At 49.4% G+C, this 22,766-nt stretch overlaps 1 protein-coding gene across 5 annotated transcripts; it reads left to right on the top strand.

The window, feature by feature from the left end:
• Positions 1–55: 55 nt before the first annotated feature.
• Positions 56–21,499, top strand: LOC133347868 (ectonucleotide pyrophosphatase/phosphodiesterase family member 7-like). 5 transcript variants are annotated; one of them, XM_061560579.1, is made up of 8 exons: positions 56–131; positions 428–732; positions 1,847–1,989; positions 3,419–3,664; positions 4,463–4,843; positions 5,310–5,559; positions 17,535–17,661; positions 20,754–21,499. In XM_061560579.1, the coding sequence occupies exons 2-8, from the start codon at positions 462–464 to the stop codon at positions 20,797–20,799; spliced, it is 1,464 nt and encodes a 487-aa protein (XP_061416563.1). In that variant the 5' UTR covers positions 56–131; positions 428–461; the 3' UTR covers positions 20,800–21,499. The 5 variants fall into 5 exon arrangements, with proteins under 5 accessions (XP_061416563.1, XP_061416567.1, XP_061416564.1 ...); XM_061560580.1 differs by lacking the exon at positions 56–131 and adding an exon at positions 172–248; XM_061560581.1 differs by lacking the exon at positions 56–131 and adding an exon at positions 235–262.
• Positions 21,500–22,766: the final 1,267 nt, after the last annotated feature.

Below are 22,766 nucleotides of genomic sequence, written 5' to 3'. Positions count from 1 at the left end.
GACTTTGCACCCGAGAGTGCGATTTTCCCTGTACCACTTTCGGCCACTTAAAATCCCCGCGCACCAAACATTCCATTCTGTGCCGTCTCAGAAGAAGAAGTCGAACATCAAAGCCCTTCCTGGGAACGACGGTGAGGGGGGTGATGCCGCAGAGAGAGAGCGAGAGCGGGATCTTTATGCTCACGTCCTTCACATTCTAGATTTGAAGTTTTTGTGACTGCAAGGATCCATACTCTTTGGTTTTTTCGGTAAAGTCACGTAGGTAAAATTCAGTATGTCCTTGACATTATCAATGACCGGCAGCCCATTAAGTGCGTCGTGTCCCTTATCTTCCTTCCGTAAGACTTTGCGCCAGTCTATTGCTCGAATATATATCCACGCGGACTATGACATCGATAAAAAAAAAATAAGCTTTCCTCCCTTGCAGTTCTAGGAGACGTTGTTGGGTACCGGCGAGGGCGATGACAGCGCTGGGAGGAGAGCGGAGATCAGGGCGCTGGCTCCTGGCGCTCGCGCTCTGCGTCGCGTGCGCGGGATCGAGCGCGCTGCCGTCGCACAGAGGGCAGCCGCAGAAGCTGCTGCTCGTCTCGTTTGACGGATTCCGCTGGAACTACGACCAGGACGTGGACACCCCGAACCTGGACAACCTGCGCACCATCGGGGTCGCGGCGCGACACATGGTGCCGCCTTTCATCACGATAACCTCTCCGTCGCACTACACCCTCGTCACTGGTATGGCGAACTTACGGTTTGTGCTACAGGTGATAGTTACGGTGCTGACCCCGCAGACTGACCTTGATTTCTAGGTGTCGACTGTCACTTGGGTTCCCGTTGAACTAAGCAATGTAGAAGTCCGGAAGAGAACGTGGCGTGGTGACGAGATGTTAACTGCCTCGCCTGGTATGCAGGAGGTCGTGGGTTCAACTCCAACCCTGACGCCTGTATATTTTAAGTTTAAATGTTCCTCCCTGTGGTCGCGTGAAATTTTCTCCGGGATCTCCAGTTTTTCCCTCCACATTTAGAATCAAAGTGCGCTCATAGAGTATTTGGCTGCTATAACTTTCCACGTTATAAGCCACTTTGTGGAGTTATCATTTGTGATTGCCAGGTCGCTTCTGAAAAGGAGCTACATAGCTCAGTGAGCCTTACCTGACAAAATAAAAACAGTTTAGGTTAAATACTGCAGTTGTGATTCGACAGAAAAATGCTTGTTTGGTGGGATGCGTGTGCAGCATCAGAATCAGATTACAGTATTTATACTGGAGGAATCCGATGAGCAATAAAGCTCTTTTACATAGATGTCCAGTAGGGGTGGTTAAGAAGGTTACAACACACAGTGCAAAACATGATAGTCGTGCAAAGTATAAGAAAGGTAAACAAATCACCCAAACGCATACAAATGCAACTAAACCATCCCCCATCCTACGAGGCAAAGGCCACTTAGGTTTTAACTTATTTTACTGAAGCGACCTGGCCACAAATGATAACTCACCAAAGTGGGCCCATCATTTGCATGTTTCTAAACATGTAGTGTAACAAAAAATAAACAACGGAGGACCCGGAGAAAGAAAAAAAATCCACGCGGCCACGGAGAGAACATGCAAACCGGAGGACCGATTCCGGGCAGGTATTGGAGCGGTCTACACGAGTCCGCTGACCCAGGGGAAACCAAAGACCACGTGGTGGGGGACCGTGGGGGTAGACAGGTCTGGGCGGTTGGCGTTGCTAACCCGGTGCAGCAGCTGCGCAGGCGATGACAGAGGGGTGGAAAGCATTGTGGAGGTTGTGGTGGCACCAACAACGGCTATTTTGGCCGTGACGCGATCGCGCTTTTGATCTTTCGCAGGTAAACACATCGAGTCGCATGGCGCGGTTCACAACCAGCTCTACAACGTGGATCCCTGGGAAAAGCAGGGCTACCACGCGGCACAGAAGCGCTCCGAGTGGTGGAACGAGACCCTCCCCATCTGGATCAGCGCTCAGAAACAGGTCTCCGTGGACACCGAAGGCACTCGTGGTTGGAGGGTCGCCGCGGTGGCGAGATGTTTACTACCTTGCCCGCTATACAGGAGGTTGTGGGGTTCGATCCCGACCCCGACCCTTGACGCCTGTTGCATATCTGGAGTTTGCATGTCTCTCTCTCTCTCTCTCCCAGCGGTCACGTGGATTTTTGTCCGGGTCCTCTGATTTTTTTCCCCCTACACATTTGGAATGAACCTGCGTTTTGAGTATGTTTGGCTGCTGCGAGACATTTCCACGTGATAATAAGCCACTTCGTCGTGCTATAATTTGTGATAGCCAGGTCACTTCTGAAAGAAAGAGCTACACGGCTCGGTGGGCCTGAGCTGGTAAAGTAAAACGAAGTTTATCGGCGTTGACCGTGCACAGGTGCAAGGGTCGCACCACATCAGACGTCGCGAACAACGTGTGCGTGTACTGCCCTTTTGTCCACTGCACAGCTGTGCGTGTCCTGGGAGTTACATTTGACCCATGCTACGCTAGTTCGTGAAGGTGTGCAGTATAGATATGCAGGCAGGTGTGGGGGGATAGAACAACAATTTACCTCCACGTCGCACAGCTCTGCATCTGCTCGTGACAAGCCGGGGTGTACATGATCGTCTCCCGTGCAAACGTCATCCAGGCTCCAACCTGCTTAGCTTATGAGATCTGATGAGGTTGAGCCACAATGCTGGCTGATTCATAGTCATCCTACACTTGCATCGTTGGCCACAACTAACAATGTCACAATTCTAGAAATTGTTAAATCCCCATTCAAAACGGGGCTTTAGTTCACGTCCATTGATTTATTTATTTTTGGAGCATTTTTTGTACAAATTTTGTGACACTTCCAGACAGGTTTTTTAAGCCCAGTGCGGTGTTCTGGCTGCGGTTACACCTACCCCTAAGCCAATGTTTATACATCGGCTTATTCTTTGGTTCTTTCGGTAAAGGCACGTAGATAGAAAAATAATAATAAAAATAAAGTGAATAAAAAAAGATAAAAATAAACGAATGTAGACTGCCAATACGCTCACGAAGCTTAAAAACCAGGCTAGAGTCTACATTATAGACTGCCAGTACACTCACAGAGGTTAAGAACCAGGCTACAGTCTACATTATAAACTGCCAGTACACTCACCGAGATTAAGAACCAGGCTACATTAGTGTTTTATTATAATTTTATTTTTATTACTTTTATTTTCATTCTCTTTATTTTTTATTGTTATTTTTATTCTTCTATCTACGTGACTTTACCGAAAGAACCAACGAATTTGAATTCCTGTAGTCACGAAAGTTTTTAGTCAAAATCTATACCTTGCCTTGTTCTTCATTGTGTCTTCTCCCACGAAACTCCCAATGATCCCTTCTCCGCCACCACCTCCTCCCACCACCACCACCTCCGACACCGAACACCCAGGGCTTGAAGACCGGCTCTCTGCACTTCCCCGGCGGTGCGGCCACGTACGAGGGCCAGACCGTGTACAGGTCGATGCTGGAAGAGTCCACCTACAACTACAGCAACGAGACAGAGTGGAGGCTCAACGTGGACACCGTCGTGGACTGGTTCGTCCTGGACCAGCTGGACTTCGTGGCGCTCTACTTCGGCGAGCCCGACTCGGCGGGCCACAAGTTCGGGCCGGATTCGGAGGAGCGACAGGAGAAGGTTAAGGCAGTTTAACACGCGAGGAGGAGTTTTGGGGGGGGGGGGGGGGCTTTCGCGACCGATTTAATCCATCATTGAGGACGGTCGTTTTTTGTTTGTTTGGGTTTGATCGCCGTCGATATAAACCCGCCGCCACCATCCGACGCGGCCGATTGGTAGGGTTTGTTCCGTAAACAACACGCGCTAATTAGATACTAGTTCGGAACACACCGGTTGTGTTCGGAGAGTAAACCCACAACATTTACCAATTCGAGTACTGTGACGTTTCGCTCGGTAATTGCAACCAGCCTCATCAGGCGATATTCCAGAATAGTGTCGAAATCTTCCTTTTTCCGTTCTTAAATAGAGAGCGGGGGGAGGGGGGTAAATGTGATGTCGTTACTCGTGATCCCCTCCCCTATGGGGCCGTCCTTAAATGACGTCACGCACCTGGGGGGGGGGGGGGGTCAGACATTTGTGACGATGTGTGACGACGGGGGGTGGGGTTTGAGAAATGTGACGTCACATCAAAATGCGCAACTTTAAATAAATAGACTTTTTAATAAATGTTTTCTCCTACAATATCAGAGTGCAACGCCACATTAAATACGCACGACAATAACAATAGTTGAAAGCGATTTGAAGCATGTTTTATATTTTTTTTTGGGGGGGGGGCAGAGCTTTGTGACGTCATATTTGAGGGGGGGGGGGGTCTGACTTTTTGTGACGCCGCGTGACGAAGGGCGGAGGGGGGGAGGTAAAAAATCGTCCAAAATCGCGTGACGTCATTTATGGACGGCCCCTTTTCTTGTGACGCAGGTGAGGCAGGTGGACCGCACGGTGGGCTACCTGCTGCGCAGCATGGAGGAGAGAGGCCTCACGGGCAACACGAACGTCATCATCACTTCGGACCACGGCATGACGCCCACGCAGAAGGCGCCGGCCGTGGAGGAGATCGTGCTGTCGAAGTTCATCAACTTCAAGAAGGACGTCAAGTTGGCCATAGTGGACTACGGGCCGTTCGCCATGATTCAGCCCAAGCAGGGCAGGGAGGAGGCCGTGTACCAGGCCCTGAAGGACGCCCACCCGAAGCTGAACGTCTACAGGAAGGAGGAGTTCCCGGAACGTTTTCGCTACCGGGAGCACAGGCGACTGCTGCCCATCATGATGTACGGGGACCTCGGCTACGTGGTCAATGGGGTAAGCCACACCAACAACGGAAAAGACCAAACGACGTCAATTTGAGCGTCGCGGTAATCACGGGCTCCTCGTGGTGCGCATGCGGTCCTTGATGACACCGCCGCGAAACTGGAGATGGCAACAACAACAACAAAACTATCTCGTGACGATATTTGGTTCGATGTATTTTGAGAGCAGTTCTCGCGGCGGCCACACTCGCAATCGTCGGGTTTTACGTTAAAAAACCCTTCGAGGTCAATAAAATGAGGACCACTTGGTCTTGGTGGAACGTCGACAGCGCCCGTGCTCTCGAGCGAGGAGTATTCAATCTCCACCACCGGCCTAGGGCAGCCAACAGAGATGAGCTCTGCCCAGCGATGACATTGACGTGGTGTGTGGGTGTTGGAGAGGGACGCCTTGACGAGGTTAATTAACCGAAAACGCTTCGTGGGAATTCTGTACCCCCCCCCCCCCCCCCCCCGGACAGAGGATGATATTCCAGCTCAACAAGGGTGAACACGGCTTCGACAACGCGGAGTCGGACATGTGGACCATCTTCCGCGCTTTCGGACCTCGCTTCCGTCAGGGCTACGTGGCGGAGCCGTTCGCCAGCGTGCACGTGTACGCGCTCATGTGCGAGCTGCTCGGGGTGCAGCCCGAGCCGCACAACGGCTCCCTCGCCTTCACCCGGGACATGCTCGCTGACTCGGTCGGCGACGGCGGAGATGGCGCGGAGGGTACGCTCCCCCCCCCCTTCCCACGGTGGCAAGGAGATATTAACTCCCTCGCCTGGAGGTCATGGGTTTGATCCCAGGGCTTGACGCCTCCCTGTATATTTGGAATTTGCGGTGTCTCTCGCTTACTCCCTGTGGTCAGGTGGATTTTTTTTCTCAAGGGTTCCCCCCAGGTTTGTAATGAACGTCACGCGTTGTGCCACACAACTGAAAACAAACCGCTCGTCTCTCTTACCAGACTGCGCGGAGTAAACTATAATAATTGCTATACACAGCAAAGGTGTTCTCAAGACCGAAAAGCATGACGGGTTGTCTCGGCACGATTTGCATGTCAAGATGACAGCACCGTCCCCGCGTAAATCCTGCACACAGCCCGCGGTGGCCAAGAGCTCGAAAGAGCCATGACCCCGTGACCTCTTTAGGCTACACTATGACGCTAATGCAACTGTATACGAATTTCAGCCTTATTAAGACTCTAAAACTAAACCAAACTATTTTCTTTTACCAGGTAAGGCCCACTCACCGGTAGAGGATAGCGAGCCATTGTTTACGACTGCAATTTTAAGCCGGAATGATAAGAGCGCAGGGGGGAAGGCTGCTCGTCAAAAAAAAGTAACATTTGTTGAAACTATGTAAAGTTACGGTTTGGCTCATCACTTTGTCCACCGCAGACACCAACAACCCGACTTACGATATGTCTCAGGCAGCACCTGTGTGTGTGTGTGCGCGCTTGTATGTATGTATGTACGTTGAACTTCTTTCACACCGTACGTAGCCAACCGTGCCAGTGTGTTATCGAAACTCTGCGGTCCCCTGTGATGGAGATCAACACGGCGATAGCGGAACCAGATATCGGTACAAATCCATTTCTTGCTACACGGACGCCAATTCATAGATGGGTGGCTGGTGGGAGCAGTACAATCATTTGATTGGGTTAAAACCTATTGTTATTGTTTCAACAATCCTTTAATTTGACACGTTGGGCCTCGTGCACGCTGGGGTTGTCCATCAGGGGGCGTTGTGCCTATTTAAATCTTGAGGCCTGACTTGTACGGACCAAAAAACCCCATCTATTTAATAATTTAACAGCACAAAGCAGCGTAACATAATTACAGAACATCGACTGTCAAGTATTACAATATCTTCTGGAGATATTTTTAGATTGTCAAGGATTTTAGTAATTCCCACTTCTTGTTAAGTTATTTTCAGGACTGTTGTGGATTGCACGAATGTATTTAATTGACCGATTATAATAATTATTTGGTGGTGGTGCTGCTACTGCTGCTTCAGTCGCATTGGGGCACAAGCACAACAAACAAAAAAAACAATAAGCAGCTTCGTCAATAGCATTTATTAATTTTACTCTTATCAGGCTCCATTGTGTAAGGTGCTGTCTTCAATTTATATTACCCACTCCCATCTTGATTTGAAGCTTTTGTGACTGCAGGAATCCATACTCTTCGGTTCTTTCGGTAAAGTCACGTAGGTAGAAAAATAAAACAAAATAAAAAAGAATATGTCACGACGTTTCGATCGCAACACAAGCGATCGTCCTCATTAACACAACTGACGTGCTTGCGTGCGGGGATGGAATTCCTTTCCAGCTCAGACCCCGCTTGCTTGCCCTTCGCCACATAAATAACCTCTTGCTGTAACAGCTCTCTCGCTGTTTCAGCAGTTATACTGCTGGATTATTTTTTCCGCCTGAGGACGACCGCTCGTGTTGCAATCGAAACGTCGTGATATGTTATTATTTATTTTGTTTTATTTTTCTACCTACGTGACTTTACCGAAAGAACCAAAGAGTATTACCCACTCTGCTCTCTTTCTCTCTGGCCTCTAGAAGGATAATTGCCCCAAAGCGTGGCCTCTTATACACTGTACATGTTTTTCTTTTAAGGCAACATTGCTATTGATGAATGCGTTAAGTTTGTTGTTATTTAGTCGAGTAACTTATTACATTATTTTGAAACACATTGCCTTTGGCCTTATCACGGTCACATTCGGTGATTATATTTATTGTAACAAGTCACTTAGGGCTATTTAATTTATCTTAACAATTGTTCAAACTGACTTCCGTAAGATTACAGCTGTGTGATCTTTGAACATTCGTCAATTATGTTTTCCATAATAGATGTTTTGGGTTAGATATAAATGTTGAATATAAATGTGTAGTTAAACCTGCCACCACCTAACACAGCCAATGAGTAAGGTTTGTCGCAGTAAACAAGCCGTGCCAATTTGTTACTAGTTCAGCACACCCGTGTGTTGTAGAGTAAACCACCAACATCTACATATGATAATAGTAATAGGGTTTTATCTTTTAAACTGGTACAAAAACTGACACCTTTATACAAGGGATCATGTTTGCAATAACCACAACACAAGCAGTCAAAATGCAAACAAAAACAAACAACTCTGATAATGATAATGATATGCACTGTCCTTGAAGTTGATTGGTCCACACCCGAGACAGCTTTTCTTAGAGCCTAGTCTCCATTGGTGTTGGACCAGATGACGCCAAAAGGCGTACAACTCAAAGACAGCGCACTATCAGAGTTATGAGAGCTCGGGGTAAGCATTTACACTATGAGACATCTCCTTTACCAGTGGCAAAATATAATGATAGGTTTTTACCCTTTCAACTGGTACAAAAACCTGACACCTTTATACAAGGCATCATGTTTGCAATAACCACAACACTAGCAGTCAAAATGCAAACACAAAGAAACAACTCTGATAATGATATGCACTGTCCTTGAAGTTGATTGGTGCACACCCGAGACAGCTTTTCTTAGAGCCTAGTCTCCTTGGTGTTGGACCAGATGACGCCAAAAGGCGTACAACTCAAAAACAGCGCACTATCAGAGTATTGGGAGCCCTGGGTAAGCATTTACACTATGAGATCTCCTTTACCAGTGGAAAAATATAGTAATAGGTTTTTTACCCTTTGAAAGGGTAAAAACCTATTACAATAATCCCTGGCCACTTCGCGGTTCAAGTTTCGCGGCCTCAGTGCATCGCGGATTTTTCGAACTGATTTAAAGGCCTCATTTATACCTGTGCAGTAACACCATCATCATCATCATTCATCATCACATTCATCGAACTGCACAGGTCTGTCATCGTAGTCATTGTCATCGTCATTGTCATCGTCGTCGTCATTACAGGAGTCAAGTCTCAAAATACTACTGTCATTGGTGAGTGTAGAACACCATACTACGTATCGTATGAGAGAGAGAGTGAATGTATAATATTAAGGTTTTATTATTAAATAGATTTGAGTAAAATATAAATATACATATTTTAAACATTCTGGTACCTACACACACATATACGGAAATTCCTAGGGGGCCAATCCTACTTCGCGGATTTTCACCTATCGCGAGGGGTTCCGGTCCCCATTAACCGCGATAAACGAGGGATCACTGTACTCTATTTTAGTAATAGGAGGTATCGTAGTGTAAATCTACAAATGATGTTTTGTTTTCCGCAATTAATTCAGGGTTCTTGGTCGAGTTTTCTTAAACTTTGGATTTGAGGTGACCCCCATAGGAAGAAGACAAATAGAAAACAATAAAAAATGTTCATGCCAGTGTTCAAATAAATTAAATAACCCGATGTATCTTAAATGTATTTGCCACCCTGTACATATATTTACAAAGTTATGCTCAGCAGTGAGTATCATCAGATGCCTGAAGCTCTGAGCAAAGTGAGTTTTCCAATGGGATGGTCAAAGGGTGACAATGTAGAATCTCGTCATGAGTTGGGTATCTTCGTACATTGAACTTCTTTCGCACCAGGACGTCGCCGACCATGCCAATCGGAGGTGTGGGCTGGCGACGAAGTCAGGGGGAAAAAGCGCTGACACAGTCAACGACTTCATGTTGGCAGTGTCGGTGCAAACTGAGAACATCTAAGTAAACGGATCTTATTCTTCTTTCTAGATTATAAAGAATAAGAAAAAATATTCTTTTATTTTTTTTTATTTTACCGAAAGAACCGAAGAGTAAGGATGTTATTCTTGTTTTATATATTTTTTTATCTACTTCATGCAGTCAGCATGTATTGATTCACCCCACCCCACCCCCAGCTTCCCGATGAATTGTCACGATTCTGGGTGGTGATTGGGTGCAAGTATTGCTTACCAATGGTCTCGTTTGCCTATAATTTGCACAAATCCTAAACCGATCGAATCTCGCACGATGCATGCGTTGTTGGTGGGGGGGGGGGGTAATTTATTCAAATTAAAGGAATTGATCCATCGCTGTTCGTGTAATTTGCAAGCCTCCTGGGTCGACTGTTAACGATGGCCTGGCGGAGATGTCCCTATGGGGCATGTGTCACGCTTGTTGCACCCCACAGCCTGGGATAGTTTATACGTACAAAGACAAAGAATCCCCCCTACAGCCTCGAACATACTGCTGGGGCAAGTGCTCTTAACGAGCACCTCTGAAGGCCGGCGCGGCACACACGAGGGGGTGGGTGGTCAATACCTCGCCTGGCCGCCTTTGGCTCTCACGTGCCGATGTTTCACCACGATACCTGCTACTCATTTAAGGCTGAGTCGACCTTTGGGACGCCCGGGACCGGTTCAAATATTCACCACTGTTATTGGTCATGAGCGGGAATAGAAGTTTGGTTGCCGTGTTCGTAGCGTAGTGCGCGAACCTCTACACGACCGCTCCCCACATACGTACGTGCTTGCACACACGCACCGTTTCCTTGAGAATGTGCGGCATAGATATTGTGGGGGCCGGCGGCCACCCCACCGCTCTCGCGGGGCAGGTGGGGCGCAACGTCCGTCCCTACCACTCCCTCCTCCACCACGTCGATCGGCCCCCCCACCAGGCCCCCGCCGACCGGGTAATCGCCGCCCCCCTCCCCCCCAAGTTAGCGCCCCCTCTGAGGGACATAGTTAAATCGCTGGCTCACCGCCGCACGGGGTTAATCCACACACGCGCACACGCCAACACGTACGCCAACGCGGCGCACAGCTGTACAACCGCACCCACACCTTCGAGCGGTTTCCTTTTAACACACACTGCAGCTAACGCTATCGGCTGCGCGAACACGCGCGCCTGCTGGCGGTTATATCCAAATCCGCGTCCGCACAAAGATTAGCGCTACAGCGGCGGCGCGAACACGCGCGCTGCTGCGGGCGGCTATACGCTACTGCACGTTCATGCAGCTAAGCGGCTGCATGAACCTGCAGGCGATTATCTCAATGAGCGTTCCGTGCTACGTCTCTGCCTTCACTCTCACCGCGTGTCCGCCCATGTAGCCGTTCCACACACAAATCATTCGGGCAACACCGATGCTCTGTACTAACGTTTATTCAGGGCGCAAACCCTGCACTGCCCGCAGGGAATATTCTGCGAGCAGAGCCTCGCCTACTGCTACCCAAGTCCCCAAACACTCGCACGCCTTACCACGTACCTCGCGGCCGTACTCACAGCGTCGCACGGACGCTGTGAGAGTCGGAGGATGACAAAAAACCTCGCCTACCACTGCCTCGCAGCAGCACTCGCTGGCATCACACGGATGCTGCGAGCAGCTCGAGGAGGCAGGACGGCAGGGAGTGTGTTGTATATGTTGGTTATCAAAATTTGTTATGTTGTATGCGTGCGTGGGTGAAATTATTATGTTGTATATGCGGGTTATGAATATTCAGTGAAAATAATAATAATTAAATGAAATTTGGCCAAATGTGTAATTATCCGGAAATATGTTAATTTATGTAATTATGCACATTTTAATTATGCCAATTCGAGAGGTATTCGTATTAATTATGCGAGTGGGTGTAATTATGATAATGCAAGTCGTTATGATAACCAGACCCCGCCTCGGTGATGAGGGTGGGTTATCGATCGGAATAAGGCAATTAATCGTATGCAGTTATGCAGGTGTGGTGTAAGTATGCAAGATTAACTTAGATTAACTCGGCATCGTTGTCTAGGTTCGTCTCATTCTCGCTTTAACATTCCCAGAGTGTGTATTCGTGGTTATATTTTAGGTCCCCGGTTCACCCCGTTATCGCTTTAACATTTACTGAGTATGTATTAGTGTGTTTATTAAGGTCACCAAGTTCAGATCTCAACGCAGAAGCAGATCTTATGCATAGATTTCAGGAAAGAATCACACAACCACTTCTGTATTGATCAATTTATTACTAATTCAACCTTAACTATGATATAGTATGCGAACTCTCAATCCCGGAACGTCAACACGGCATCAATACAGTATCATCAACGATTGTCTGATTTCACTTTGACAACGGCACATGGATCCCGCATAACGCGATGGTTGTTAGTGAGAGAGAGTCGTTAAAATATGCAAATACTATGCTAAGAAAACCTTAACGTTAATGAATGATTATACTCAATATTGTTCACGCAGTACCGCACTCCTTATTGATCATACGCAACCCTTATCACGTTGTTAGCACCTTGGGTCACGGGACAGTTGAATATTCTGTAGAGGATGCGAGTACGTGCGGCGATTATGACTGAAAGATACTTGAAAGATTATACGGCGATAAAAAAAAAACAATCAAAAACAGTTATTATTCTTAAAGGCACCAATCTCAACAGATACATCGGCAGGTTATCTGACAACAGAACGGCTCGGAGTAAGGGCCTGCGACGGTGCTCCTTTTCCGAAGATCGTTATCTTATACCAAGTTTACTAATTGGGGACCAGATCACCTGATAAGGATCCGGTGGGCCACCACTTCCCACGTGAGCGTGGCTCGGCGGAAGGAGGTGCCAAGAATCAGTTCGTATTGATGGATCTGTTGGGAATTTATGCGATTAAGAGTACAGCCCACTAAATATTAAAGATAAAAATTACGAATACTTTTATAAACGACGGATGGCCATCACTCGGTCTCGTTGTGATGCCTTCCCAGCCACAGATGGCTTATGGGTTCGAGTGTGTTTGAGTGGTAAGAGTTGTCTTGAATAGTCAGTGTTCGGGGTCGATTCTTTATGTCAAACAGACGCCTGGTGGTCGTGTGGTGAGGGGGCGGTGCGCGTCATACGTATCAGTCGCTCCCCTGTCACCGTGGTGAACTGGTTCAGATGCCCGTTGATACGCTGTCGCAGTTCGGAACCCGGTCGGTAGGTGGCGCCCACAACTCGCTCGCAGCGTGCAGTGTTGGGTCGTCGACTAGGGTGTGCACGGAGCCTCGTCGCCAAACCGCGACCCTCACCACTCCGGCGGCAGCAGAGACCTCCGACTCGGCAGAGGTTGACCCACGCAGGCCGAGTTGAGCTGTCAAGCGGGTCTTGCCCGCCTGCAGAGGAGATGGGGAGCCGCTTGAGTCGAGCCCCGAGAGCCGGCTTTGGTAAGCCGATCGAACTCGGCTGAGTCCCAGACGAGCTGAAGATGAGTCGAGCCGACCCGCTGGTCGCAGCTCGCTCCTGAGCCGACCCTCCCGGTCGAGCTCGCTCCTGGGTCGACCCGCTGGTCGCCCTCGCTCCTGAGTCGACCCGCTGGTCGCACTCCTGAGTCGACCCACTGGTCGCACTCGCTCCTGAGTCGACCCGCTGGTCGCACTCGCTCCTGAGTCGACCCGCTGGTCGCACTCGCTCCTGGGTCGACCCGCTGGTCGCCCTCGCTCCTGAGTCGACCCGCTGGTCGCACTCTCCACGTGAGCCGACCCGCTGGTCGCACTAGTTTCCAATGCTCAGGATCCTTTCCTTTATGCTGAAAAATCCCCCTGGATCCCGCCCACAAGGCGGGGCTTCTTTCGATTTTTGCTGCGTCAGGATCTGTCCGTAGGCAGGTGTGTCCATGTGTGTGTCCGTACGGTATATTCCGTTGTCACACTCCCTCCATAAAACCCACGAGCAAACAATCAGATGTTACAAATTGCCTCGAAGTCGTCTCTCTGTCTAGGTGCAATATTATCTCTTGTCTGGCCTTCTTCATGAACCCAAAACACAGACGTTACAAATCGTCTCATAGGCGTCTTTGTTCGTGTTGCACAACCTGGAGGGAGGGGCAACACTCTCTCCGACCCGGCGCACAAAGAAATGGTTAAGAAGTTTTAAGTTAACATTTGTCCCTTACTATTTCACAGTTATGATTCTGTATGTAACCTAAGGTCTGTCGTTTCCCATCGTGGTGCTTGACTCAAGTGGAGGTGTTTCCCCGAGCGTATACACACTCCTATCCCGCGCTGCGGGGATACAAAGACGGCCGGGATCTCCCTTTCTCTCCGACCCTGGGTTTAACATCGTTTTTTTTTTATTATGTATTTATATTCGACCTGGTGGTGATTCATCCCGTTATCCTAGCTTTTCCATAAGTTTTACTTTTGTCTTTTCATGCATATGCTTATTATTATTAATTTATTTCCGATATCTTAGGTTAAGGGTAAGTTTCTTGATCCTAGGAATTCGTATTCCTTGGTGTCTGCATGGTTATATAAGCGGAATATAGTTTACGGTGAATAGCGTTAACATTGATGTTATGTACGATATTATGCATTGTGATGTCTTTAACTTAACTTGTTTGTCAGGGCTTTACTGACACGAAGTTGCATTCCATAGCCCCGCAGTCTTTGCCCCACCCTATCTCTGCTCGCCGTTGTTATTGCCGTCCAGCTGACGCCGTTAACTCAAGGCCTCATTAATTTCCGTCACTCCTTGTAGGTGAGGGCGGTTGAGCCTTGGAGTCAGTTCTGGTTTTTGTCTGCCTGCTTCTTCTTGTGTCCCCTGACCCCGGGAGTTATTATTTCTACTTTTATGGCCTGTCGAAGCCCGACTCGCTGTTGCTGGGCTGGTGTCGTTCCCGGCTTTTTGCTTACGTTTGCAGTTCGCCGTGCTCTTAATTTCCTTCCCTCTTCAACCTTATATCGACTATTCGCTCCTGTCTGGGTGCGATTCAATTTTGACTTAGGAAGGTTCTGATTGTCATATGCTTCGGGTCGAGTTGTATAGAAAGTATTAAAGTATGGAAATAACATTTCATATTGACTTAATGATGGTGATGGTTCAGTAGGCGTAACTTGTGGCCTGGTTTAATTGGAGTGGGTGTGAATATCAATAACTTTAGCCTACCCTGTTGTTAAATTCCGACTTTAACGTTACTTTAATAGCAATACAGAATAATTGAGCTTTTTGTCTTAACTAGGCGAACGCGAACTTCTGGTGACCCCCGCAGCCTTGTTGTTCAGCTGGGTCTGCCTCCTTGAGAGATATACACCACTCTTATTCTCGTCTCACTGTGGCCATCCAACCTTCTGCTCTGGGAGTGTTATTCTTAATTTCAGGTCAAAGGCCCCCTCACGTTCAGACGTGCAGGGTTGTTTAAATCAGCTCCCTCCCCTGTGCACGTGTTCCAACTAGCTCGGAATCCCTAAACACACAATCAGTGATGATTCCTGGCTTTCTGTGGTTGTGATTTAGACAAAGGCGCCTCTGCTTTCTTCCATTGCCTTTGAGTCGACACTGCCCTATTATTTGCCCATGTGCTGAGGTCATAGAATTCGTTTTGACTTCAGTAATATTAACATTCAGTATTGGATTAGCAAATGGGCAATGGTTCATTGATGTAGCTCGCAGCCTGGTCTCCAATTTGAGCGAGCGCGAGGATCGATACTTTAGCCTACTCTGTTGTTGAATTTCGAATTTTGACGTTACTTTAAAACCATGCAGGATGGTTGGGCTTTTTGCCTTAACTATGTCTGGCTGACACTCCCACTGTCTCTGCCGCCTGCACGGGTGACATGTGCCCGTTCATCAGGCCTTATCTTTCCTTGAAGCAAGGTTGCAAATTCTGCCATCCTAGCCCTCCTCCAGTTCATTACTTAACAACACCTGGTGTTTTGCAGTTTGCTGCGCTTTGGTGTGTTTCATTCATTAAAAAAGTAAAAAGATAATATATAAAAATATCATCAAATATTATTAATCTCAATTTTGGAAGAAGGGTTAGTATACAACAAGTGGGCCTTGACGACCAAATTGTTGAAGAGGAGATCTCACTTGAACCGTTTCTGGCTCCCCTTTTTATCCCCTTGATTAAAAAAAAAAACATCCGGGGTTACGTTATCCTGCGAAACCAATTGTGCGCCTACCTGTGATTTTCAAACGTTTTTCTGCCCTTACACGGAGCGTTACTCTACGTTATTTTTCGGCCCATAGTCTCTGCCCCGTACTCATTAATCCCTAACTCACCCTGTTTAATCTGGGAGGGCGTCCGGCTGGCGAATACACACCCGGCTAGTGTGTACTTGGTCGGTGGCGCTAGGATCCCCCCGCCCTCATCGTCTGCCCTGCTCGCTTAATATTTCACCCCAGCCCTCTCCCCAATGTCACGCGCGACTCATTGCGGCTGGCACCGGTGAACCTTTGTGCGCCCATACAATTTTAAGCCAATTTAGGGGCACTGCAATGATGTGATTTGTCCTGGGAGGGTCGGCCAATCTCCTGGCACCGGGAAACCGTGGGACTTCCCACCTAGGGGCCCTTTGGATGAAACCCCGTTGTGCTAGGCGATCCCCCGCCGAGACACTACGTGTGTGTGAGTGTTCAGGGGGGGGGGGGGAATCGCGGCGCTTGCGGTCGGGGCACCACAATATAACTGCTCAACCCGAGCTACCGATGCTCTGATACTTGTGTAATGCGAGCGTAAGTGAGGTTTCGCCGCTCAGCTCTGGGCCAATCAGACGGCCCGGAGTATTGGGGGCGGGGCCCAGTAATATGGGCGTATGGGAAGGTCCGCCGCCCACCTCCGGTCCAATCGGATGCCCGGAAGATCAGGGGCGGAGTCTAAGGGCGGAGCCGGAGGGGCGCGAAGCGAAGGGCGTAATCTGGAAGGTTCGGAAAGGGCATGGTGGACAGGATGACGTGTGAGGGGGATATAAGGGGGATCCGGAAGAGACTCGGGGTCAGTTGGCGTAGTCTCGGAGTGGGACTACGTTGGGTCGTGGGACACCTTCTGCGCCATCAGCCACGTGGCTAGAGACGACTCCAAGCACACCGTCAGCCAACGGTGTGCGGGAGCAGAGGGGAATGCGACTGACGGGAAGAGCGCGCGGGGCGCGCAAGCGGAACAGCCAGTCCACTGTCGGGATCGGCGGAGTGTGAGCGGCATAACAAGAATAAAGACAGAGACGGAGACCAAGCTGTGTGTCGTCAACATCCTTTATTACACTTGTGTAATATGAGGATGCACCCGGGGGGTAACTGGGCCATGGTGATGGGCTCTGCCGGCCTCAGCCCACAGTCAATGGGACGTCGAGCCAGGGCGTAGCCCTGTGGCTGCATAGCAACATCTGGAAGGTTCCAGGGGGTGAGGCTGATGATTGGCTGCGTGGTATCACGTGGGCCAGGTGTTATAAGGGGTGGAGAGAGATAGCTCGGGGTCAGTGTGGAGAGGGGCTGAAGAGGGACCACGTCTGTGCCACGGGCACGCCAGCGGCCACGTGGCAGGCCGGAGGCTGTCTCCCACACGCCGTCAACCAGCGGTGTGAGGGAGCGAGGCAGCGAGCGAACGCCACGCTCGGGGAACGAGAGTAACAGGGGGAAAAGGAACCCAGCATGTGAGGGAGCTGTGGAATGAAGAACGAATAAAGAAAAGACAAAAGACACGATATCGTCCGGAGCGGATTTATTACACTTGCATTGCCTTTTGTACTGTTCGTTTTTTGGCATTCTCTGGTCTAACACTGGTGAAATGAAACCATGAAAAAGGCTGTCTCTGGTGTAGGCCAATCAGTTTCAAACACAATGCGTATATTATCAGAGCATGTTTGATTGCATGTTTGGCCACATGCACGTGTGGTTAATGCAGACTTGGCGCCTTGCAAAAGGTCTGTAATTGGTGTTTGAACATGTTGACACCTTCTGTTTGATTGCCAGAAAGGGTGAAGCCTATTCTGATATGCGGCTTTAGCTTTGACCAGTCCCGTTGAGACACTCATTGAAGTCGTTTCCGTTTGTTACGTTTTCTGCACTCTGTCAACGCAGACCCTCAAGCTCCCACCAGGTCTGGGCTCAGGGAAGGTCTCATTGCTCTCACAGCGGTCGCCGCATGTCTCTTCCTGGCCTTCATCGTGGCAACGGTCTTCACGATGTCGAAACGGGCTGGAAAAAGGTAAAATTCTTTTTATGAAAACAGAAAAATATTGCTAATTCTCCACAATCGAGGTTTTTTTGGGTTAGATCGCGTAAATATAAATGTGTCGTTAAACCCGCCACCACCTGACACATACAATTAGAAAGGTTTGTTACGTAAATAAAACATGCCAATTCGTTACTAGTGTAGTATTCTTGAATGAGACAGAGACTTCGTAGAGGCCACACGCTTTTATTCCAATAACACGAGTTCTCCGGACTCACTTGGGGAACAGTCCAACCACACAACCTAGGGAGGTACAGCCTCCGGCTCTATTCTCATTACTCTCCTTCCCTAGCCTACAGCTACTCAGTTACTCTCTTCCCTAGCCTACAGCTACTCAGCCCACTCAGTCCCAGCGGGGTGGCATCCTCGAGGCTTGGGGGTCCAGGATCTCCGGCCGCACCTCCTTCAGCTTCTCGTGAGATCGACCCCTCCGCTCTCCGGGAGCCGTCTAATATCCCCTCTCTCTGAGGGGCGGGGGTGTCTCGGGGCCCTGGCTCTCGCCAGCCTCCTCCCCTCAGAGCGGTTCCAACCACCTCTCGTCCCTGCCGGTCCGGACCGGTCCAGACCGGTACGTACCTCTCCCCTAGCTTGTGTGACCTGTGTGACCTGTGTCAACCTTGGTGTCAACCTTGACCACCACATCACCCCCCCCTATACAGCACGCAGCCGTCCCGGCTGCATCACTATCCACATCCCAACCCTAACTCGCGAACCAGGAATTCTGAACACGACAAGAACAATGCGTGAGCCTCAACACAACAATAACAACAACAGAACAACAACAAACACAACTATCCCCGATAATTTACCCCAACCCCCCTGTACACAAGAACACCGCGGACACACCACACCAACGAACAAGGTGACTCGAACACCCAGGCCCCGCGAGGAGGCAGTGTATCTGCGACAGGTCTCAGGAGAACCTGAGACCCTTCGAACGAGTCCGTGTGGCGGGTCCATCGCCAGAAGCCAGCGTTCCTTGCGGAGGGTCAGGAGGGGCCAGATGACGGGCGTCCGGCACGTCCCGAGGCCCCGGGAACAAAGCCCGCGAGCCGTCTTCCTGCTGGACAGGCGGCCGGCTCGCTTCCCGCTCCTCTGGTGAGACCACCCTAGGTGGACTCACACCTGCAGCATCCGAAAGAGTGGCAGGGGGTTTTGGAACAACAAGGGGGTCACGAGGCCCCTCCCCCAACCTGCCGGACACGTCACGCGGCCGGCCCCTGCGAGATGAAGGTGTGTGAGTGCGTGGTGCGACATAGGGCTTCAGGCGCGAGGGGTGCACGTACCAAGAACGCCGTCCGCACGCGACCCTAACACACTGGTCTCGAACGACCCGAACAATGTCGACCGGCCCCCGCCAGGGCCGCAGCAATTTCGATGACGTTGACAGCGGCACCTGCGGGCAGTGCAGCCACGCCTTATCCCCTACCGCCCATTTATACACCGTAACCCGGCGATCATACAGGACGCTCATTGGCCCGTTGCCTTGTCCTGGAATTTTCCTGCGCGGCCACCCCACTTCTGACACCAGTTGTAGTATTCTTGAATGAGACAGAGACTTCGTAGAGGCCACACGCTTTTATTCCAATAACACTAGTCCTCCGGACTCACTGGGGGAACAGTCCAACCACACAACCTAGGGAGGTACAGCCTCCGGCTCTATTCTCATTACTCTCCTTCCCTAGCCTACAGCTACTCAGTTACTCTCTTCCCTAGCCTACAGCTACTCAGCCCACTCAGTCCCAGCGGGGCGGCATCCTCGAGGCTTGGGGGTCCAGGATCTCCTGCCGCACCTCCTTCAGCTTCTCGTGAGATCGACCCCTCCGCTCTCCGGGAGCCGTCTTATATCCCCTCTCTCTGAGGGGCGGGGGTGTCTCGGGGCCCTGGCTCTCGCCAGCCCCCTCCCCTCAGAGCGGTTCCAACCACCTCTCGTCCCTGCTGGTCCGGACCGGTCCAGACCGGTACGTACCTCTCCCCTAGCTTGTGTGACCTGTGTGACCTGTGTCAACCTTGGTGTCAACCTTGACCACCACACTAGTACAGCATACCAGTATGTTGGAGAGTAAACTCACAACATTTACAATTCGGACCCCTGATGATGCTAGCTGTAATCACTGGCTAGTTGTAATTACCGGCAAATTATCTGAATTGTAAATGTTATGAGTTTACTCTCCAACACACCGGTGTACTGAACTCGTAACTTGGCTCACAACGGCATCACATTTACCACCCCCCCCCCCTCTCTATTTAGGAACCGAAACAGGAGGATTTATCCATAATTCTTGAATGCCGCCTGATGAGGCTGGTTGTAATCACTGGTAAAAACGTCACAGTACTCGAATTTGTAAATGGTGTGGGTTTACTATCCGACACGAAAGGTGTGCCGAACTAGCAACTAATTGGCACGTTTTGGTCACGTGACAAACCTTACTAATCGGCCGTGTGGATTGGTGGTGGCGGATTTAATTACAGGTTTAACGACACGTATTTATGGAAAAAAAACCTCAATTAATTATGGATAATATTGATCGCGAAAGCCCCCTACGCGTTGAACTTGCTTGTACTCGTTTTCCACCCCGACAAATTCTGGAGCTCCATTCTCCCAGATTATTGTTCACACATACCCGCATCTTGAATGGGTTCTGCGGCTGGTGTCACCTCGGCAAGATATTTCTCGTGAAATCCAGAACTGTCATCGCCACGTAAATGTTCTTGTCCCTTGCAACGTGAGAGATGACTGCAGAATTTGGGAGGCCTTCATCCGGCAGTGGATTGACCATGGCCAATGACGACGATGATCACGATGAACTTTGGTTGCAAATGTTGCTCTTTAAATATGTTAAATGTGGAGCAAACAGTGGAAACAATATCTATTGATCATCGATTAGCACGATTGGGTATAAAGAAGTTCAACATGTAACATACATCTCCAGCCGTGATCCATCCACTGCTGGATGAAGCCCTCCCCAATCTGTTGCCATCTCTCAACTCTGCGATGCAATGAAATGTGCATTTGTCCTATTACTGTAATAACATAACATTTGCTCTATGCCCTCTCTTGGCAGGAGTAAAAACAACACAACCAAGACGGTACATGAGGTGTCACTCTAGGAGGATGTCATTCCCCCGAACCTCCGATTAGCACGGTCGGCAACGTATGGTGCGAAAGAAGTTCAACATGCACACTAACATGACGAAATGTTTTCGTTTGGAACGATTGCCAGTGATTTTTTTGTTTCTTTTAGGATCTACTCTCAACAGTTAAACTATTCGAAAATATATATTTACATGATGTCCCCGATGATTTAGGAAATTACCCATTAAGGATAATTCTATACCAAGCTTGATGCTTTATGCTCCGCACGCCCGCTTACATGAAATGCTTGGAAGACGTCAGCAGAGGCCACGATTGCCACCACAACTCGCCATCACTTCCTTGCTTCTGCCCTGATGTGAACGACCAATGTTCTTTAAGCTCACGCCTTTCAAATAAAAGAGTAATATGCTAACGGGAAAAAAAAATAAACGTGCACGTTGTGAGATTCGACGATTCGGATTCAACGCTAATATTTGTGTTACAGTTTGTTAAAAATGTATGAATACATCTGTAAGCAGTTTACTATCTGCACAAAAGTACAAATATGCAGCATTTGCATTTTTTTTCGTTCTGCAAATAAAATTTACTTCCTGCGGAGCGCATAATAAAAACAGACGTGCCATGATTTTGCTTGTGCAGCAGCAACGACCTGATGTATAGTTTTAATACCACTGGTCATCTGTGAAAAAGAGCTTCACAGCTCGTCAGATTTCTCCAGGATGAATAAAGACTTCTGATTATGAATACGTTTGTATGTCGGTACGTTCGTGCGCATGTATGCATGCTGGACTTCTTTCGCGCCGTACGTAGCCAACGTCGCTCATCGGCGGTATGCGCCTGAGAATAAACTACGAAATCTCCCCCGCGAATGTAGCCACGAATGAGCACCCGTGGTTGCCCAGACTCCTCGATTTGTTCGCTGCGAGGGAGGGCGCGCGGCCGCGTAGGGGGATCCACGTGTTTCACACACACGTGTTCCACACACGCGTGTTCCACACACACGTGTTCCACACACACGCGTGTTCCACACACACGTGTTCCACACACACGCGTGTTCCACACACACACGTGTTCCACATACGTGTTCCACACACGTGTTCCACACACACGTGTTCCACACACACGTGTTCCACACACGTGTTCCACACACACGCGTTGCACACACACGTGTTCCACCCGCGGCGAGACGGGGGCTGATTTGCATGCAGAAAGAAGCACGGCTTTGGGTGGGGGGGGGCCCTGAGCAGTGGTTCGCTGATGGCATCAGGGGGGCTCCATATCAACACGAACGACTCCTATTTCCCAGTGTTTGCTGGCAATAAAGCCAGATGTATTGCGCCGAGTCATCGGGCTGCATCTCCCAGGCCCGCTCGCTGTCTAACACCGCTTCCCTTTGGAGAACGACTCAAAGCAGTTTTGTTTTTACGACAATCGACTCATTGGCCGGCTGCGTGGACCGTGGAGGGTGCACGCGGCGTTTGAAGGGATATCTGGGGAGTATGCAGCTCGACTCAAAGCTTCCTTTGTTCGTCAAGACGTCGTCGTAACAATGGGTCATTTTGGACTCTGGCAATGCCATTTGCGGGTCGGTCTTCCTCACTCAGGCCGGCATGCATTTGCGGGTGGGGTTCGAGTAGCAGTCCCTCGGCCAATCTGCCGAGTAAAGGAAATACGAAGCCTTCGCTCGTGTTATCAGACACAGAATGTTCATTTATAACTGCAGGAATCCGATGAGCTATGAAGCATCTTTCATAGACGTTCAGTAGGGGCGGGTCAGAGCGTTATAAGAACAAACAATACATAACACGATAATTGGTTTTTTACCCTTCTATCTGGCAACAAAACTGACACCTTTTTACAAGGAGTCATGTTTGCATAGACCGCAATACCTGCAGTCATAATACAAACAAAAGAACATAACTCTGATAATGTGCACTGTCCTTGAAGTTGATTGGTCCACACCCGAGACAGCTTTCCTTCG

The sequence above is a fragment of the Lethenteron reissneri genome, chromosome 26, assembly GCF_015708825.2.
Source record: "Lethenteron reissneri isolate LAM-NWPU_2019-01 chromosome 26, ASM1570882v1, whole genome shotgun sequence".
Taxonomy (NCBI): Eukaryota; Metazoa; Chordata; class Hyperoartia; order Petromyzontiformes; family Petromyzontidae; genus Lethenteron; species Lethenteron reissneri.
Note: the sequence above shows the minus strand (reverse complement) of the source record. Positions and strands in the feature narration are given on the sequence as shown.

What these genes read in the sequence shown, in the direction of transcription:
- LOC133347868 (XM_061560579.1), top strand. Translation starts at nt 462, where the DNA reads ATGACAGCGCTGGGAGGAGAGCGGAGATCAGGGCGCTGGCTCCTGGCG. An exon ending in GCACTACACCCTCGTCACTG is followed by an intron (nt 733 to 1,846) that starts GTATGGCGAACT and finishes GATCTTTCGCAG; the next exon opens with GTAAACACATCGAGTCGCAT. An exon ending in TCGAAACGGGCTGGAAAAAG is followed by an intron (nt 17,662 to 20,753) that starts GTAAAATTCTTT and finishes CTCTCTTGGCAG; the next exon opens with GAGTAAAAACAACACAACCA.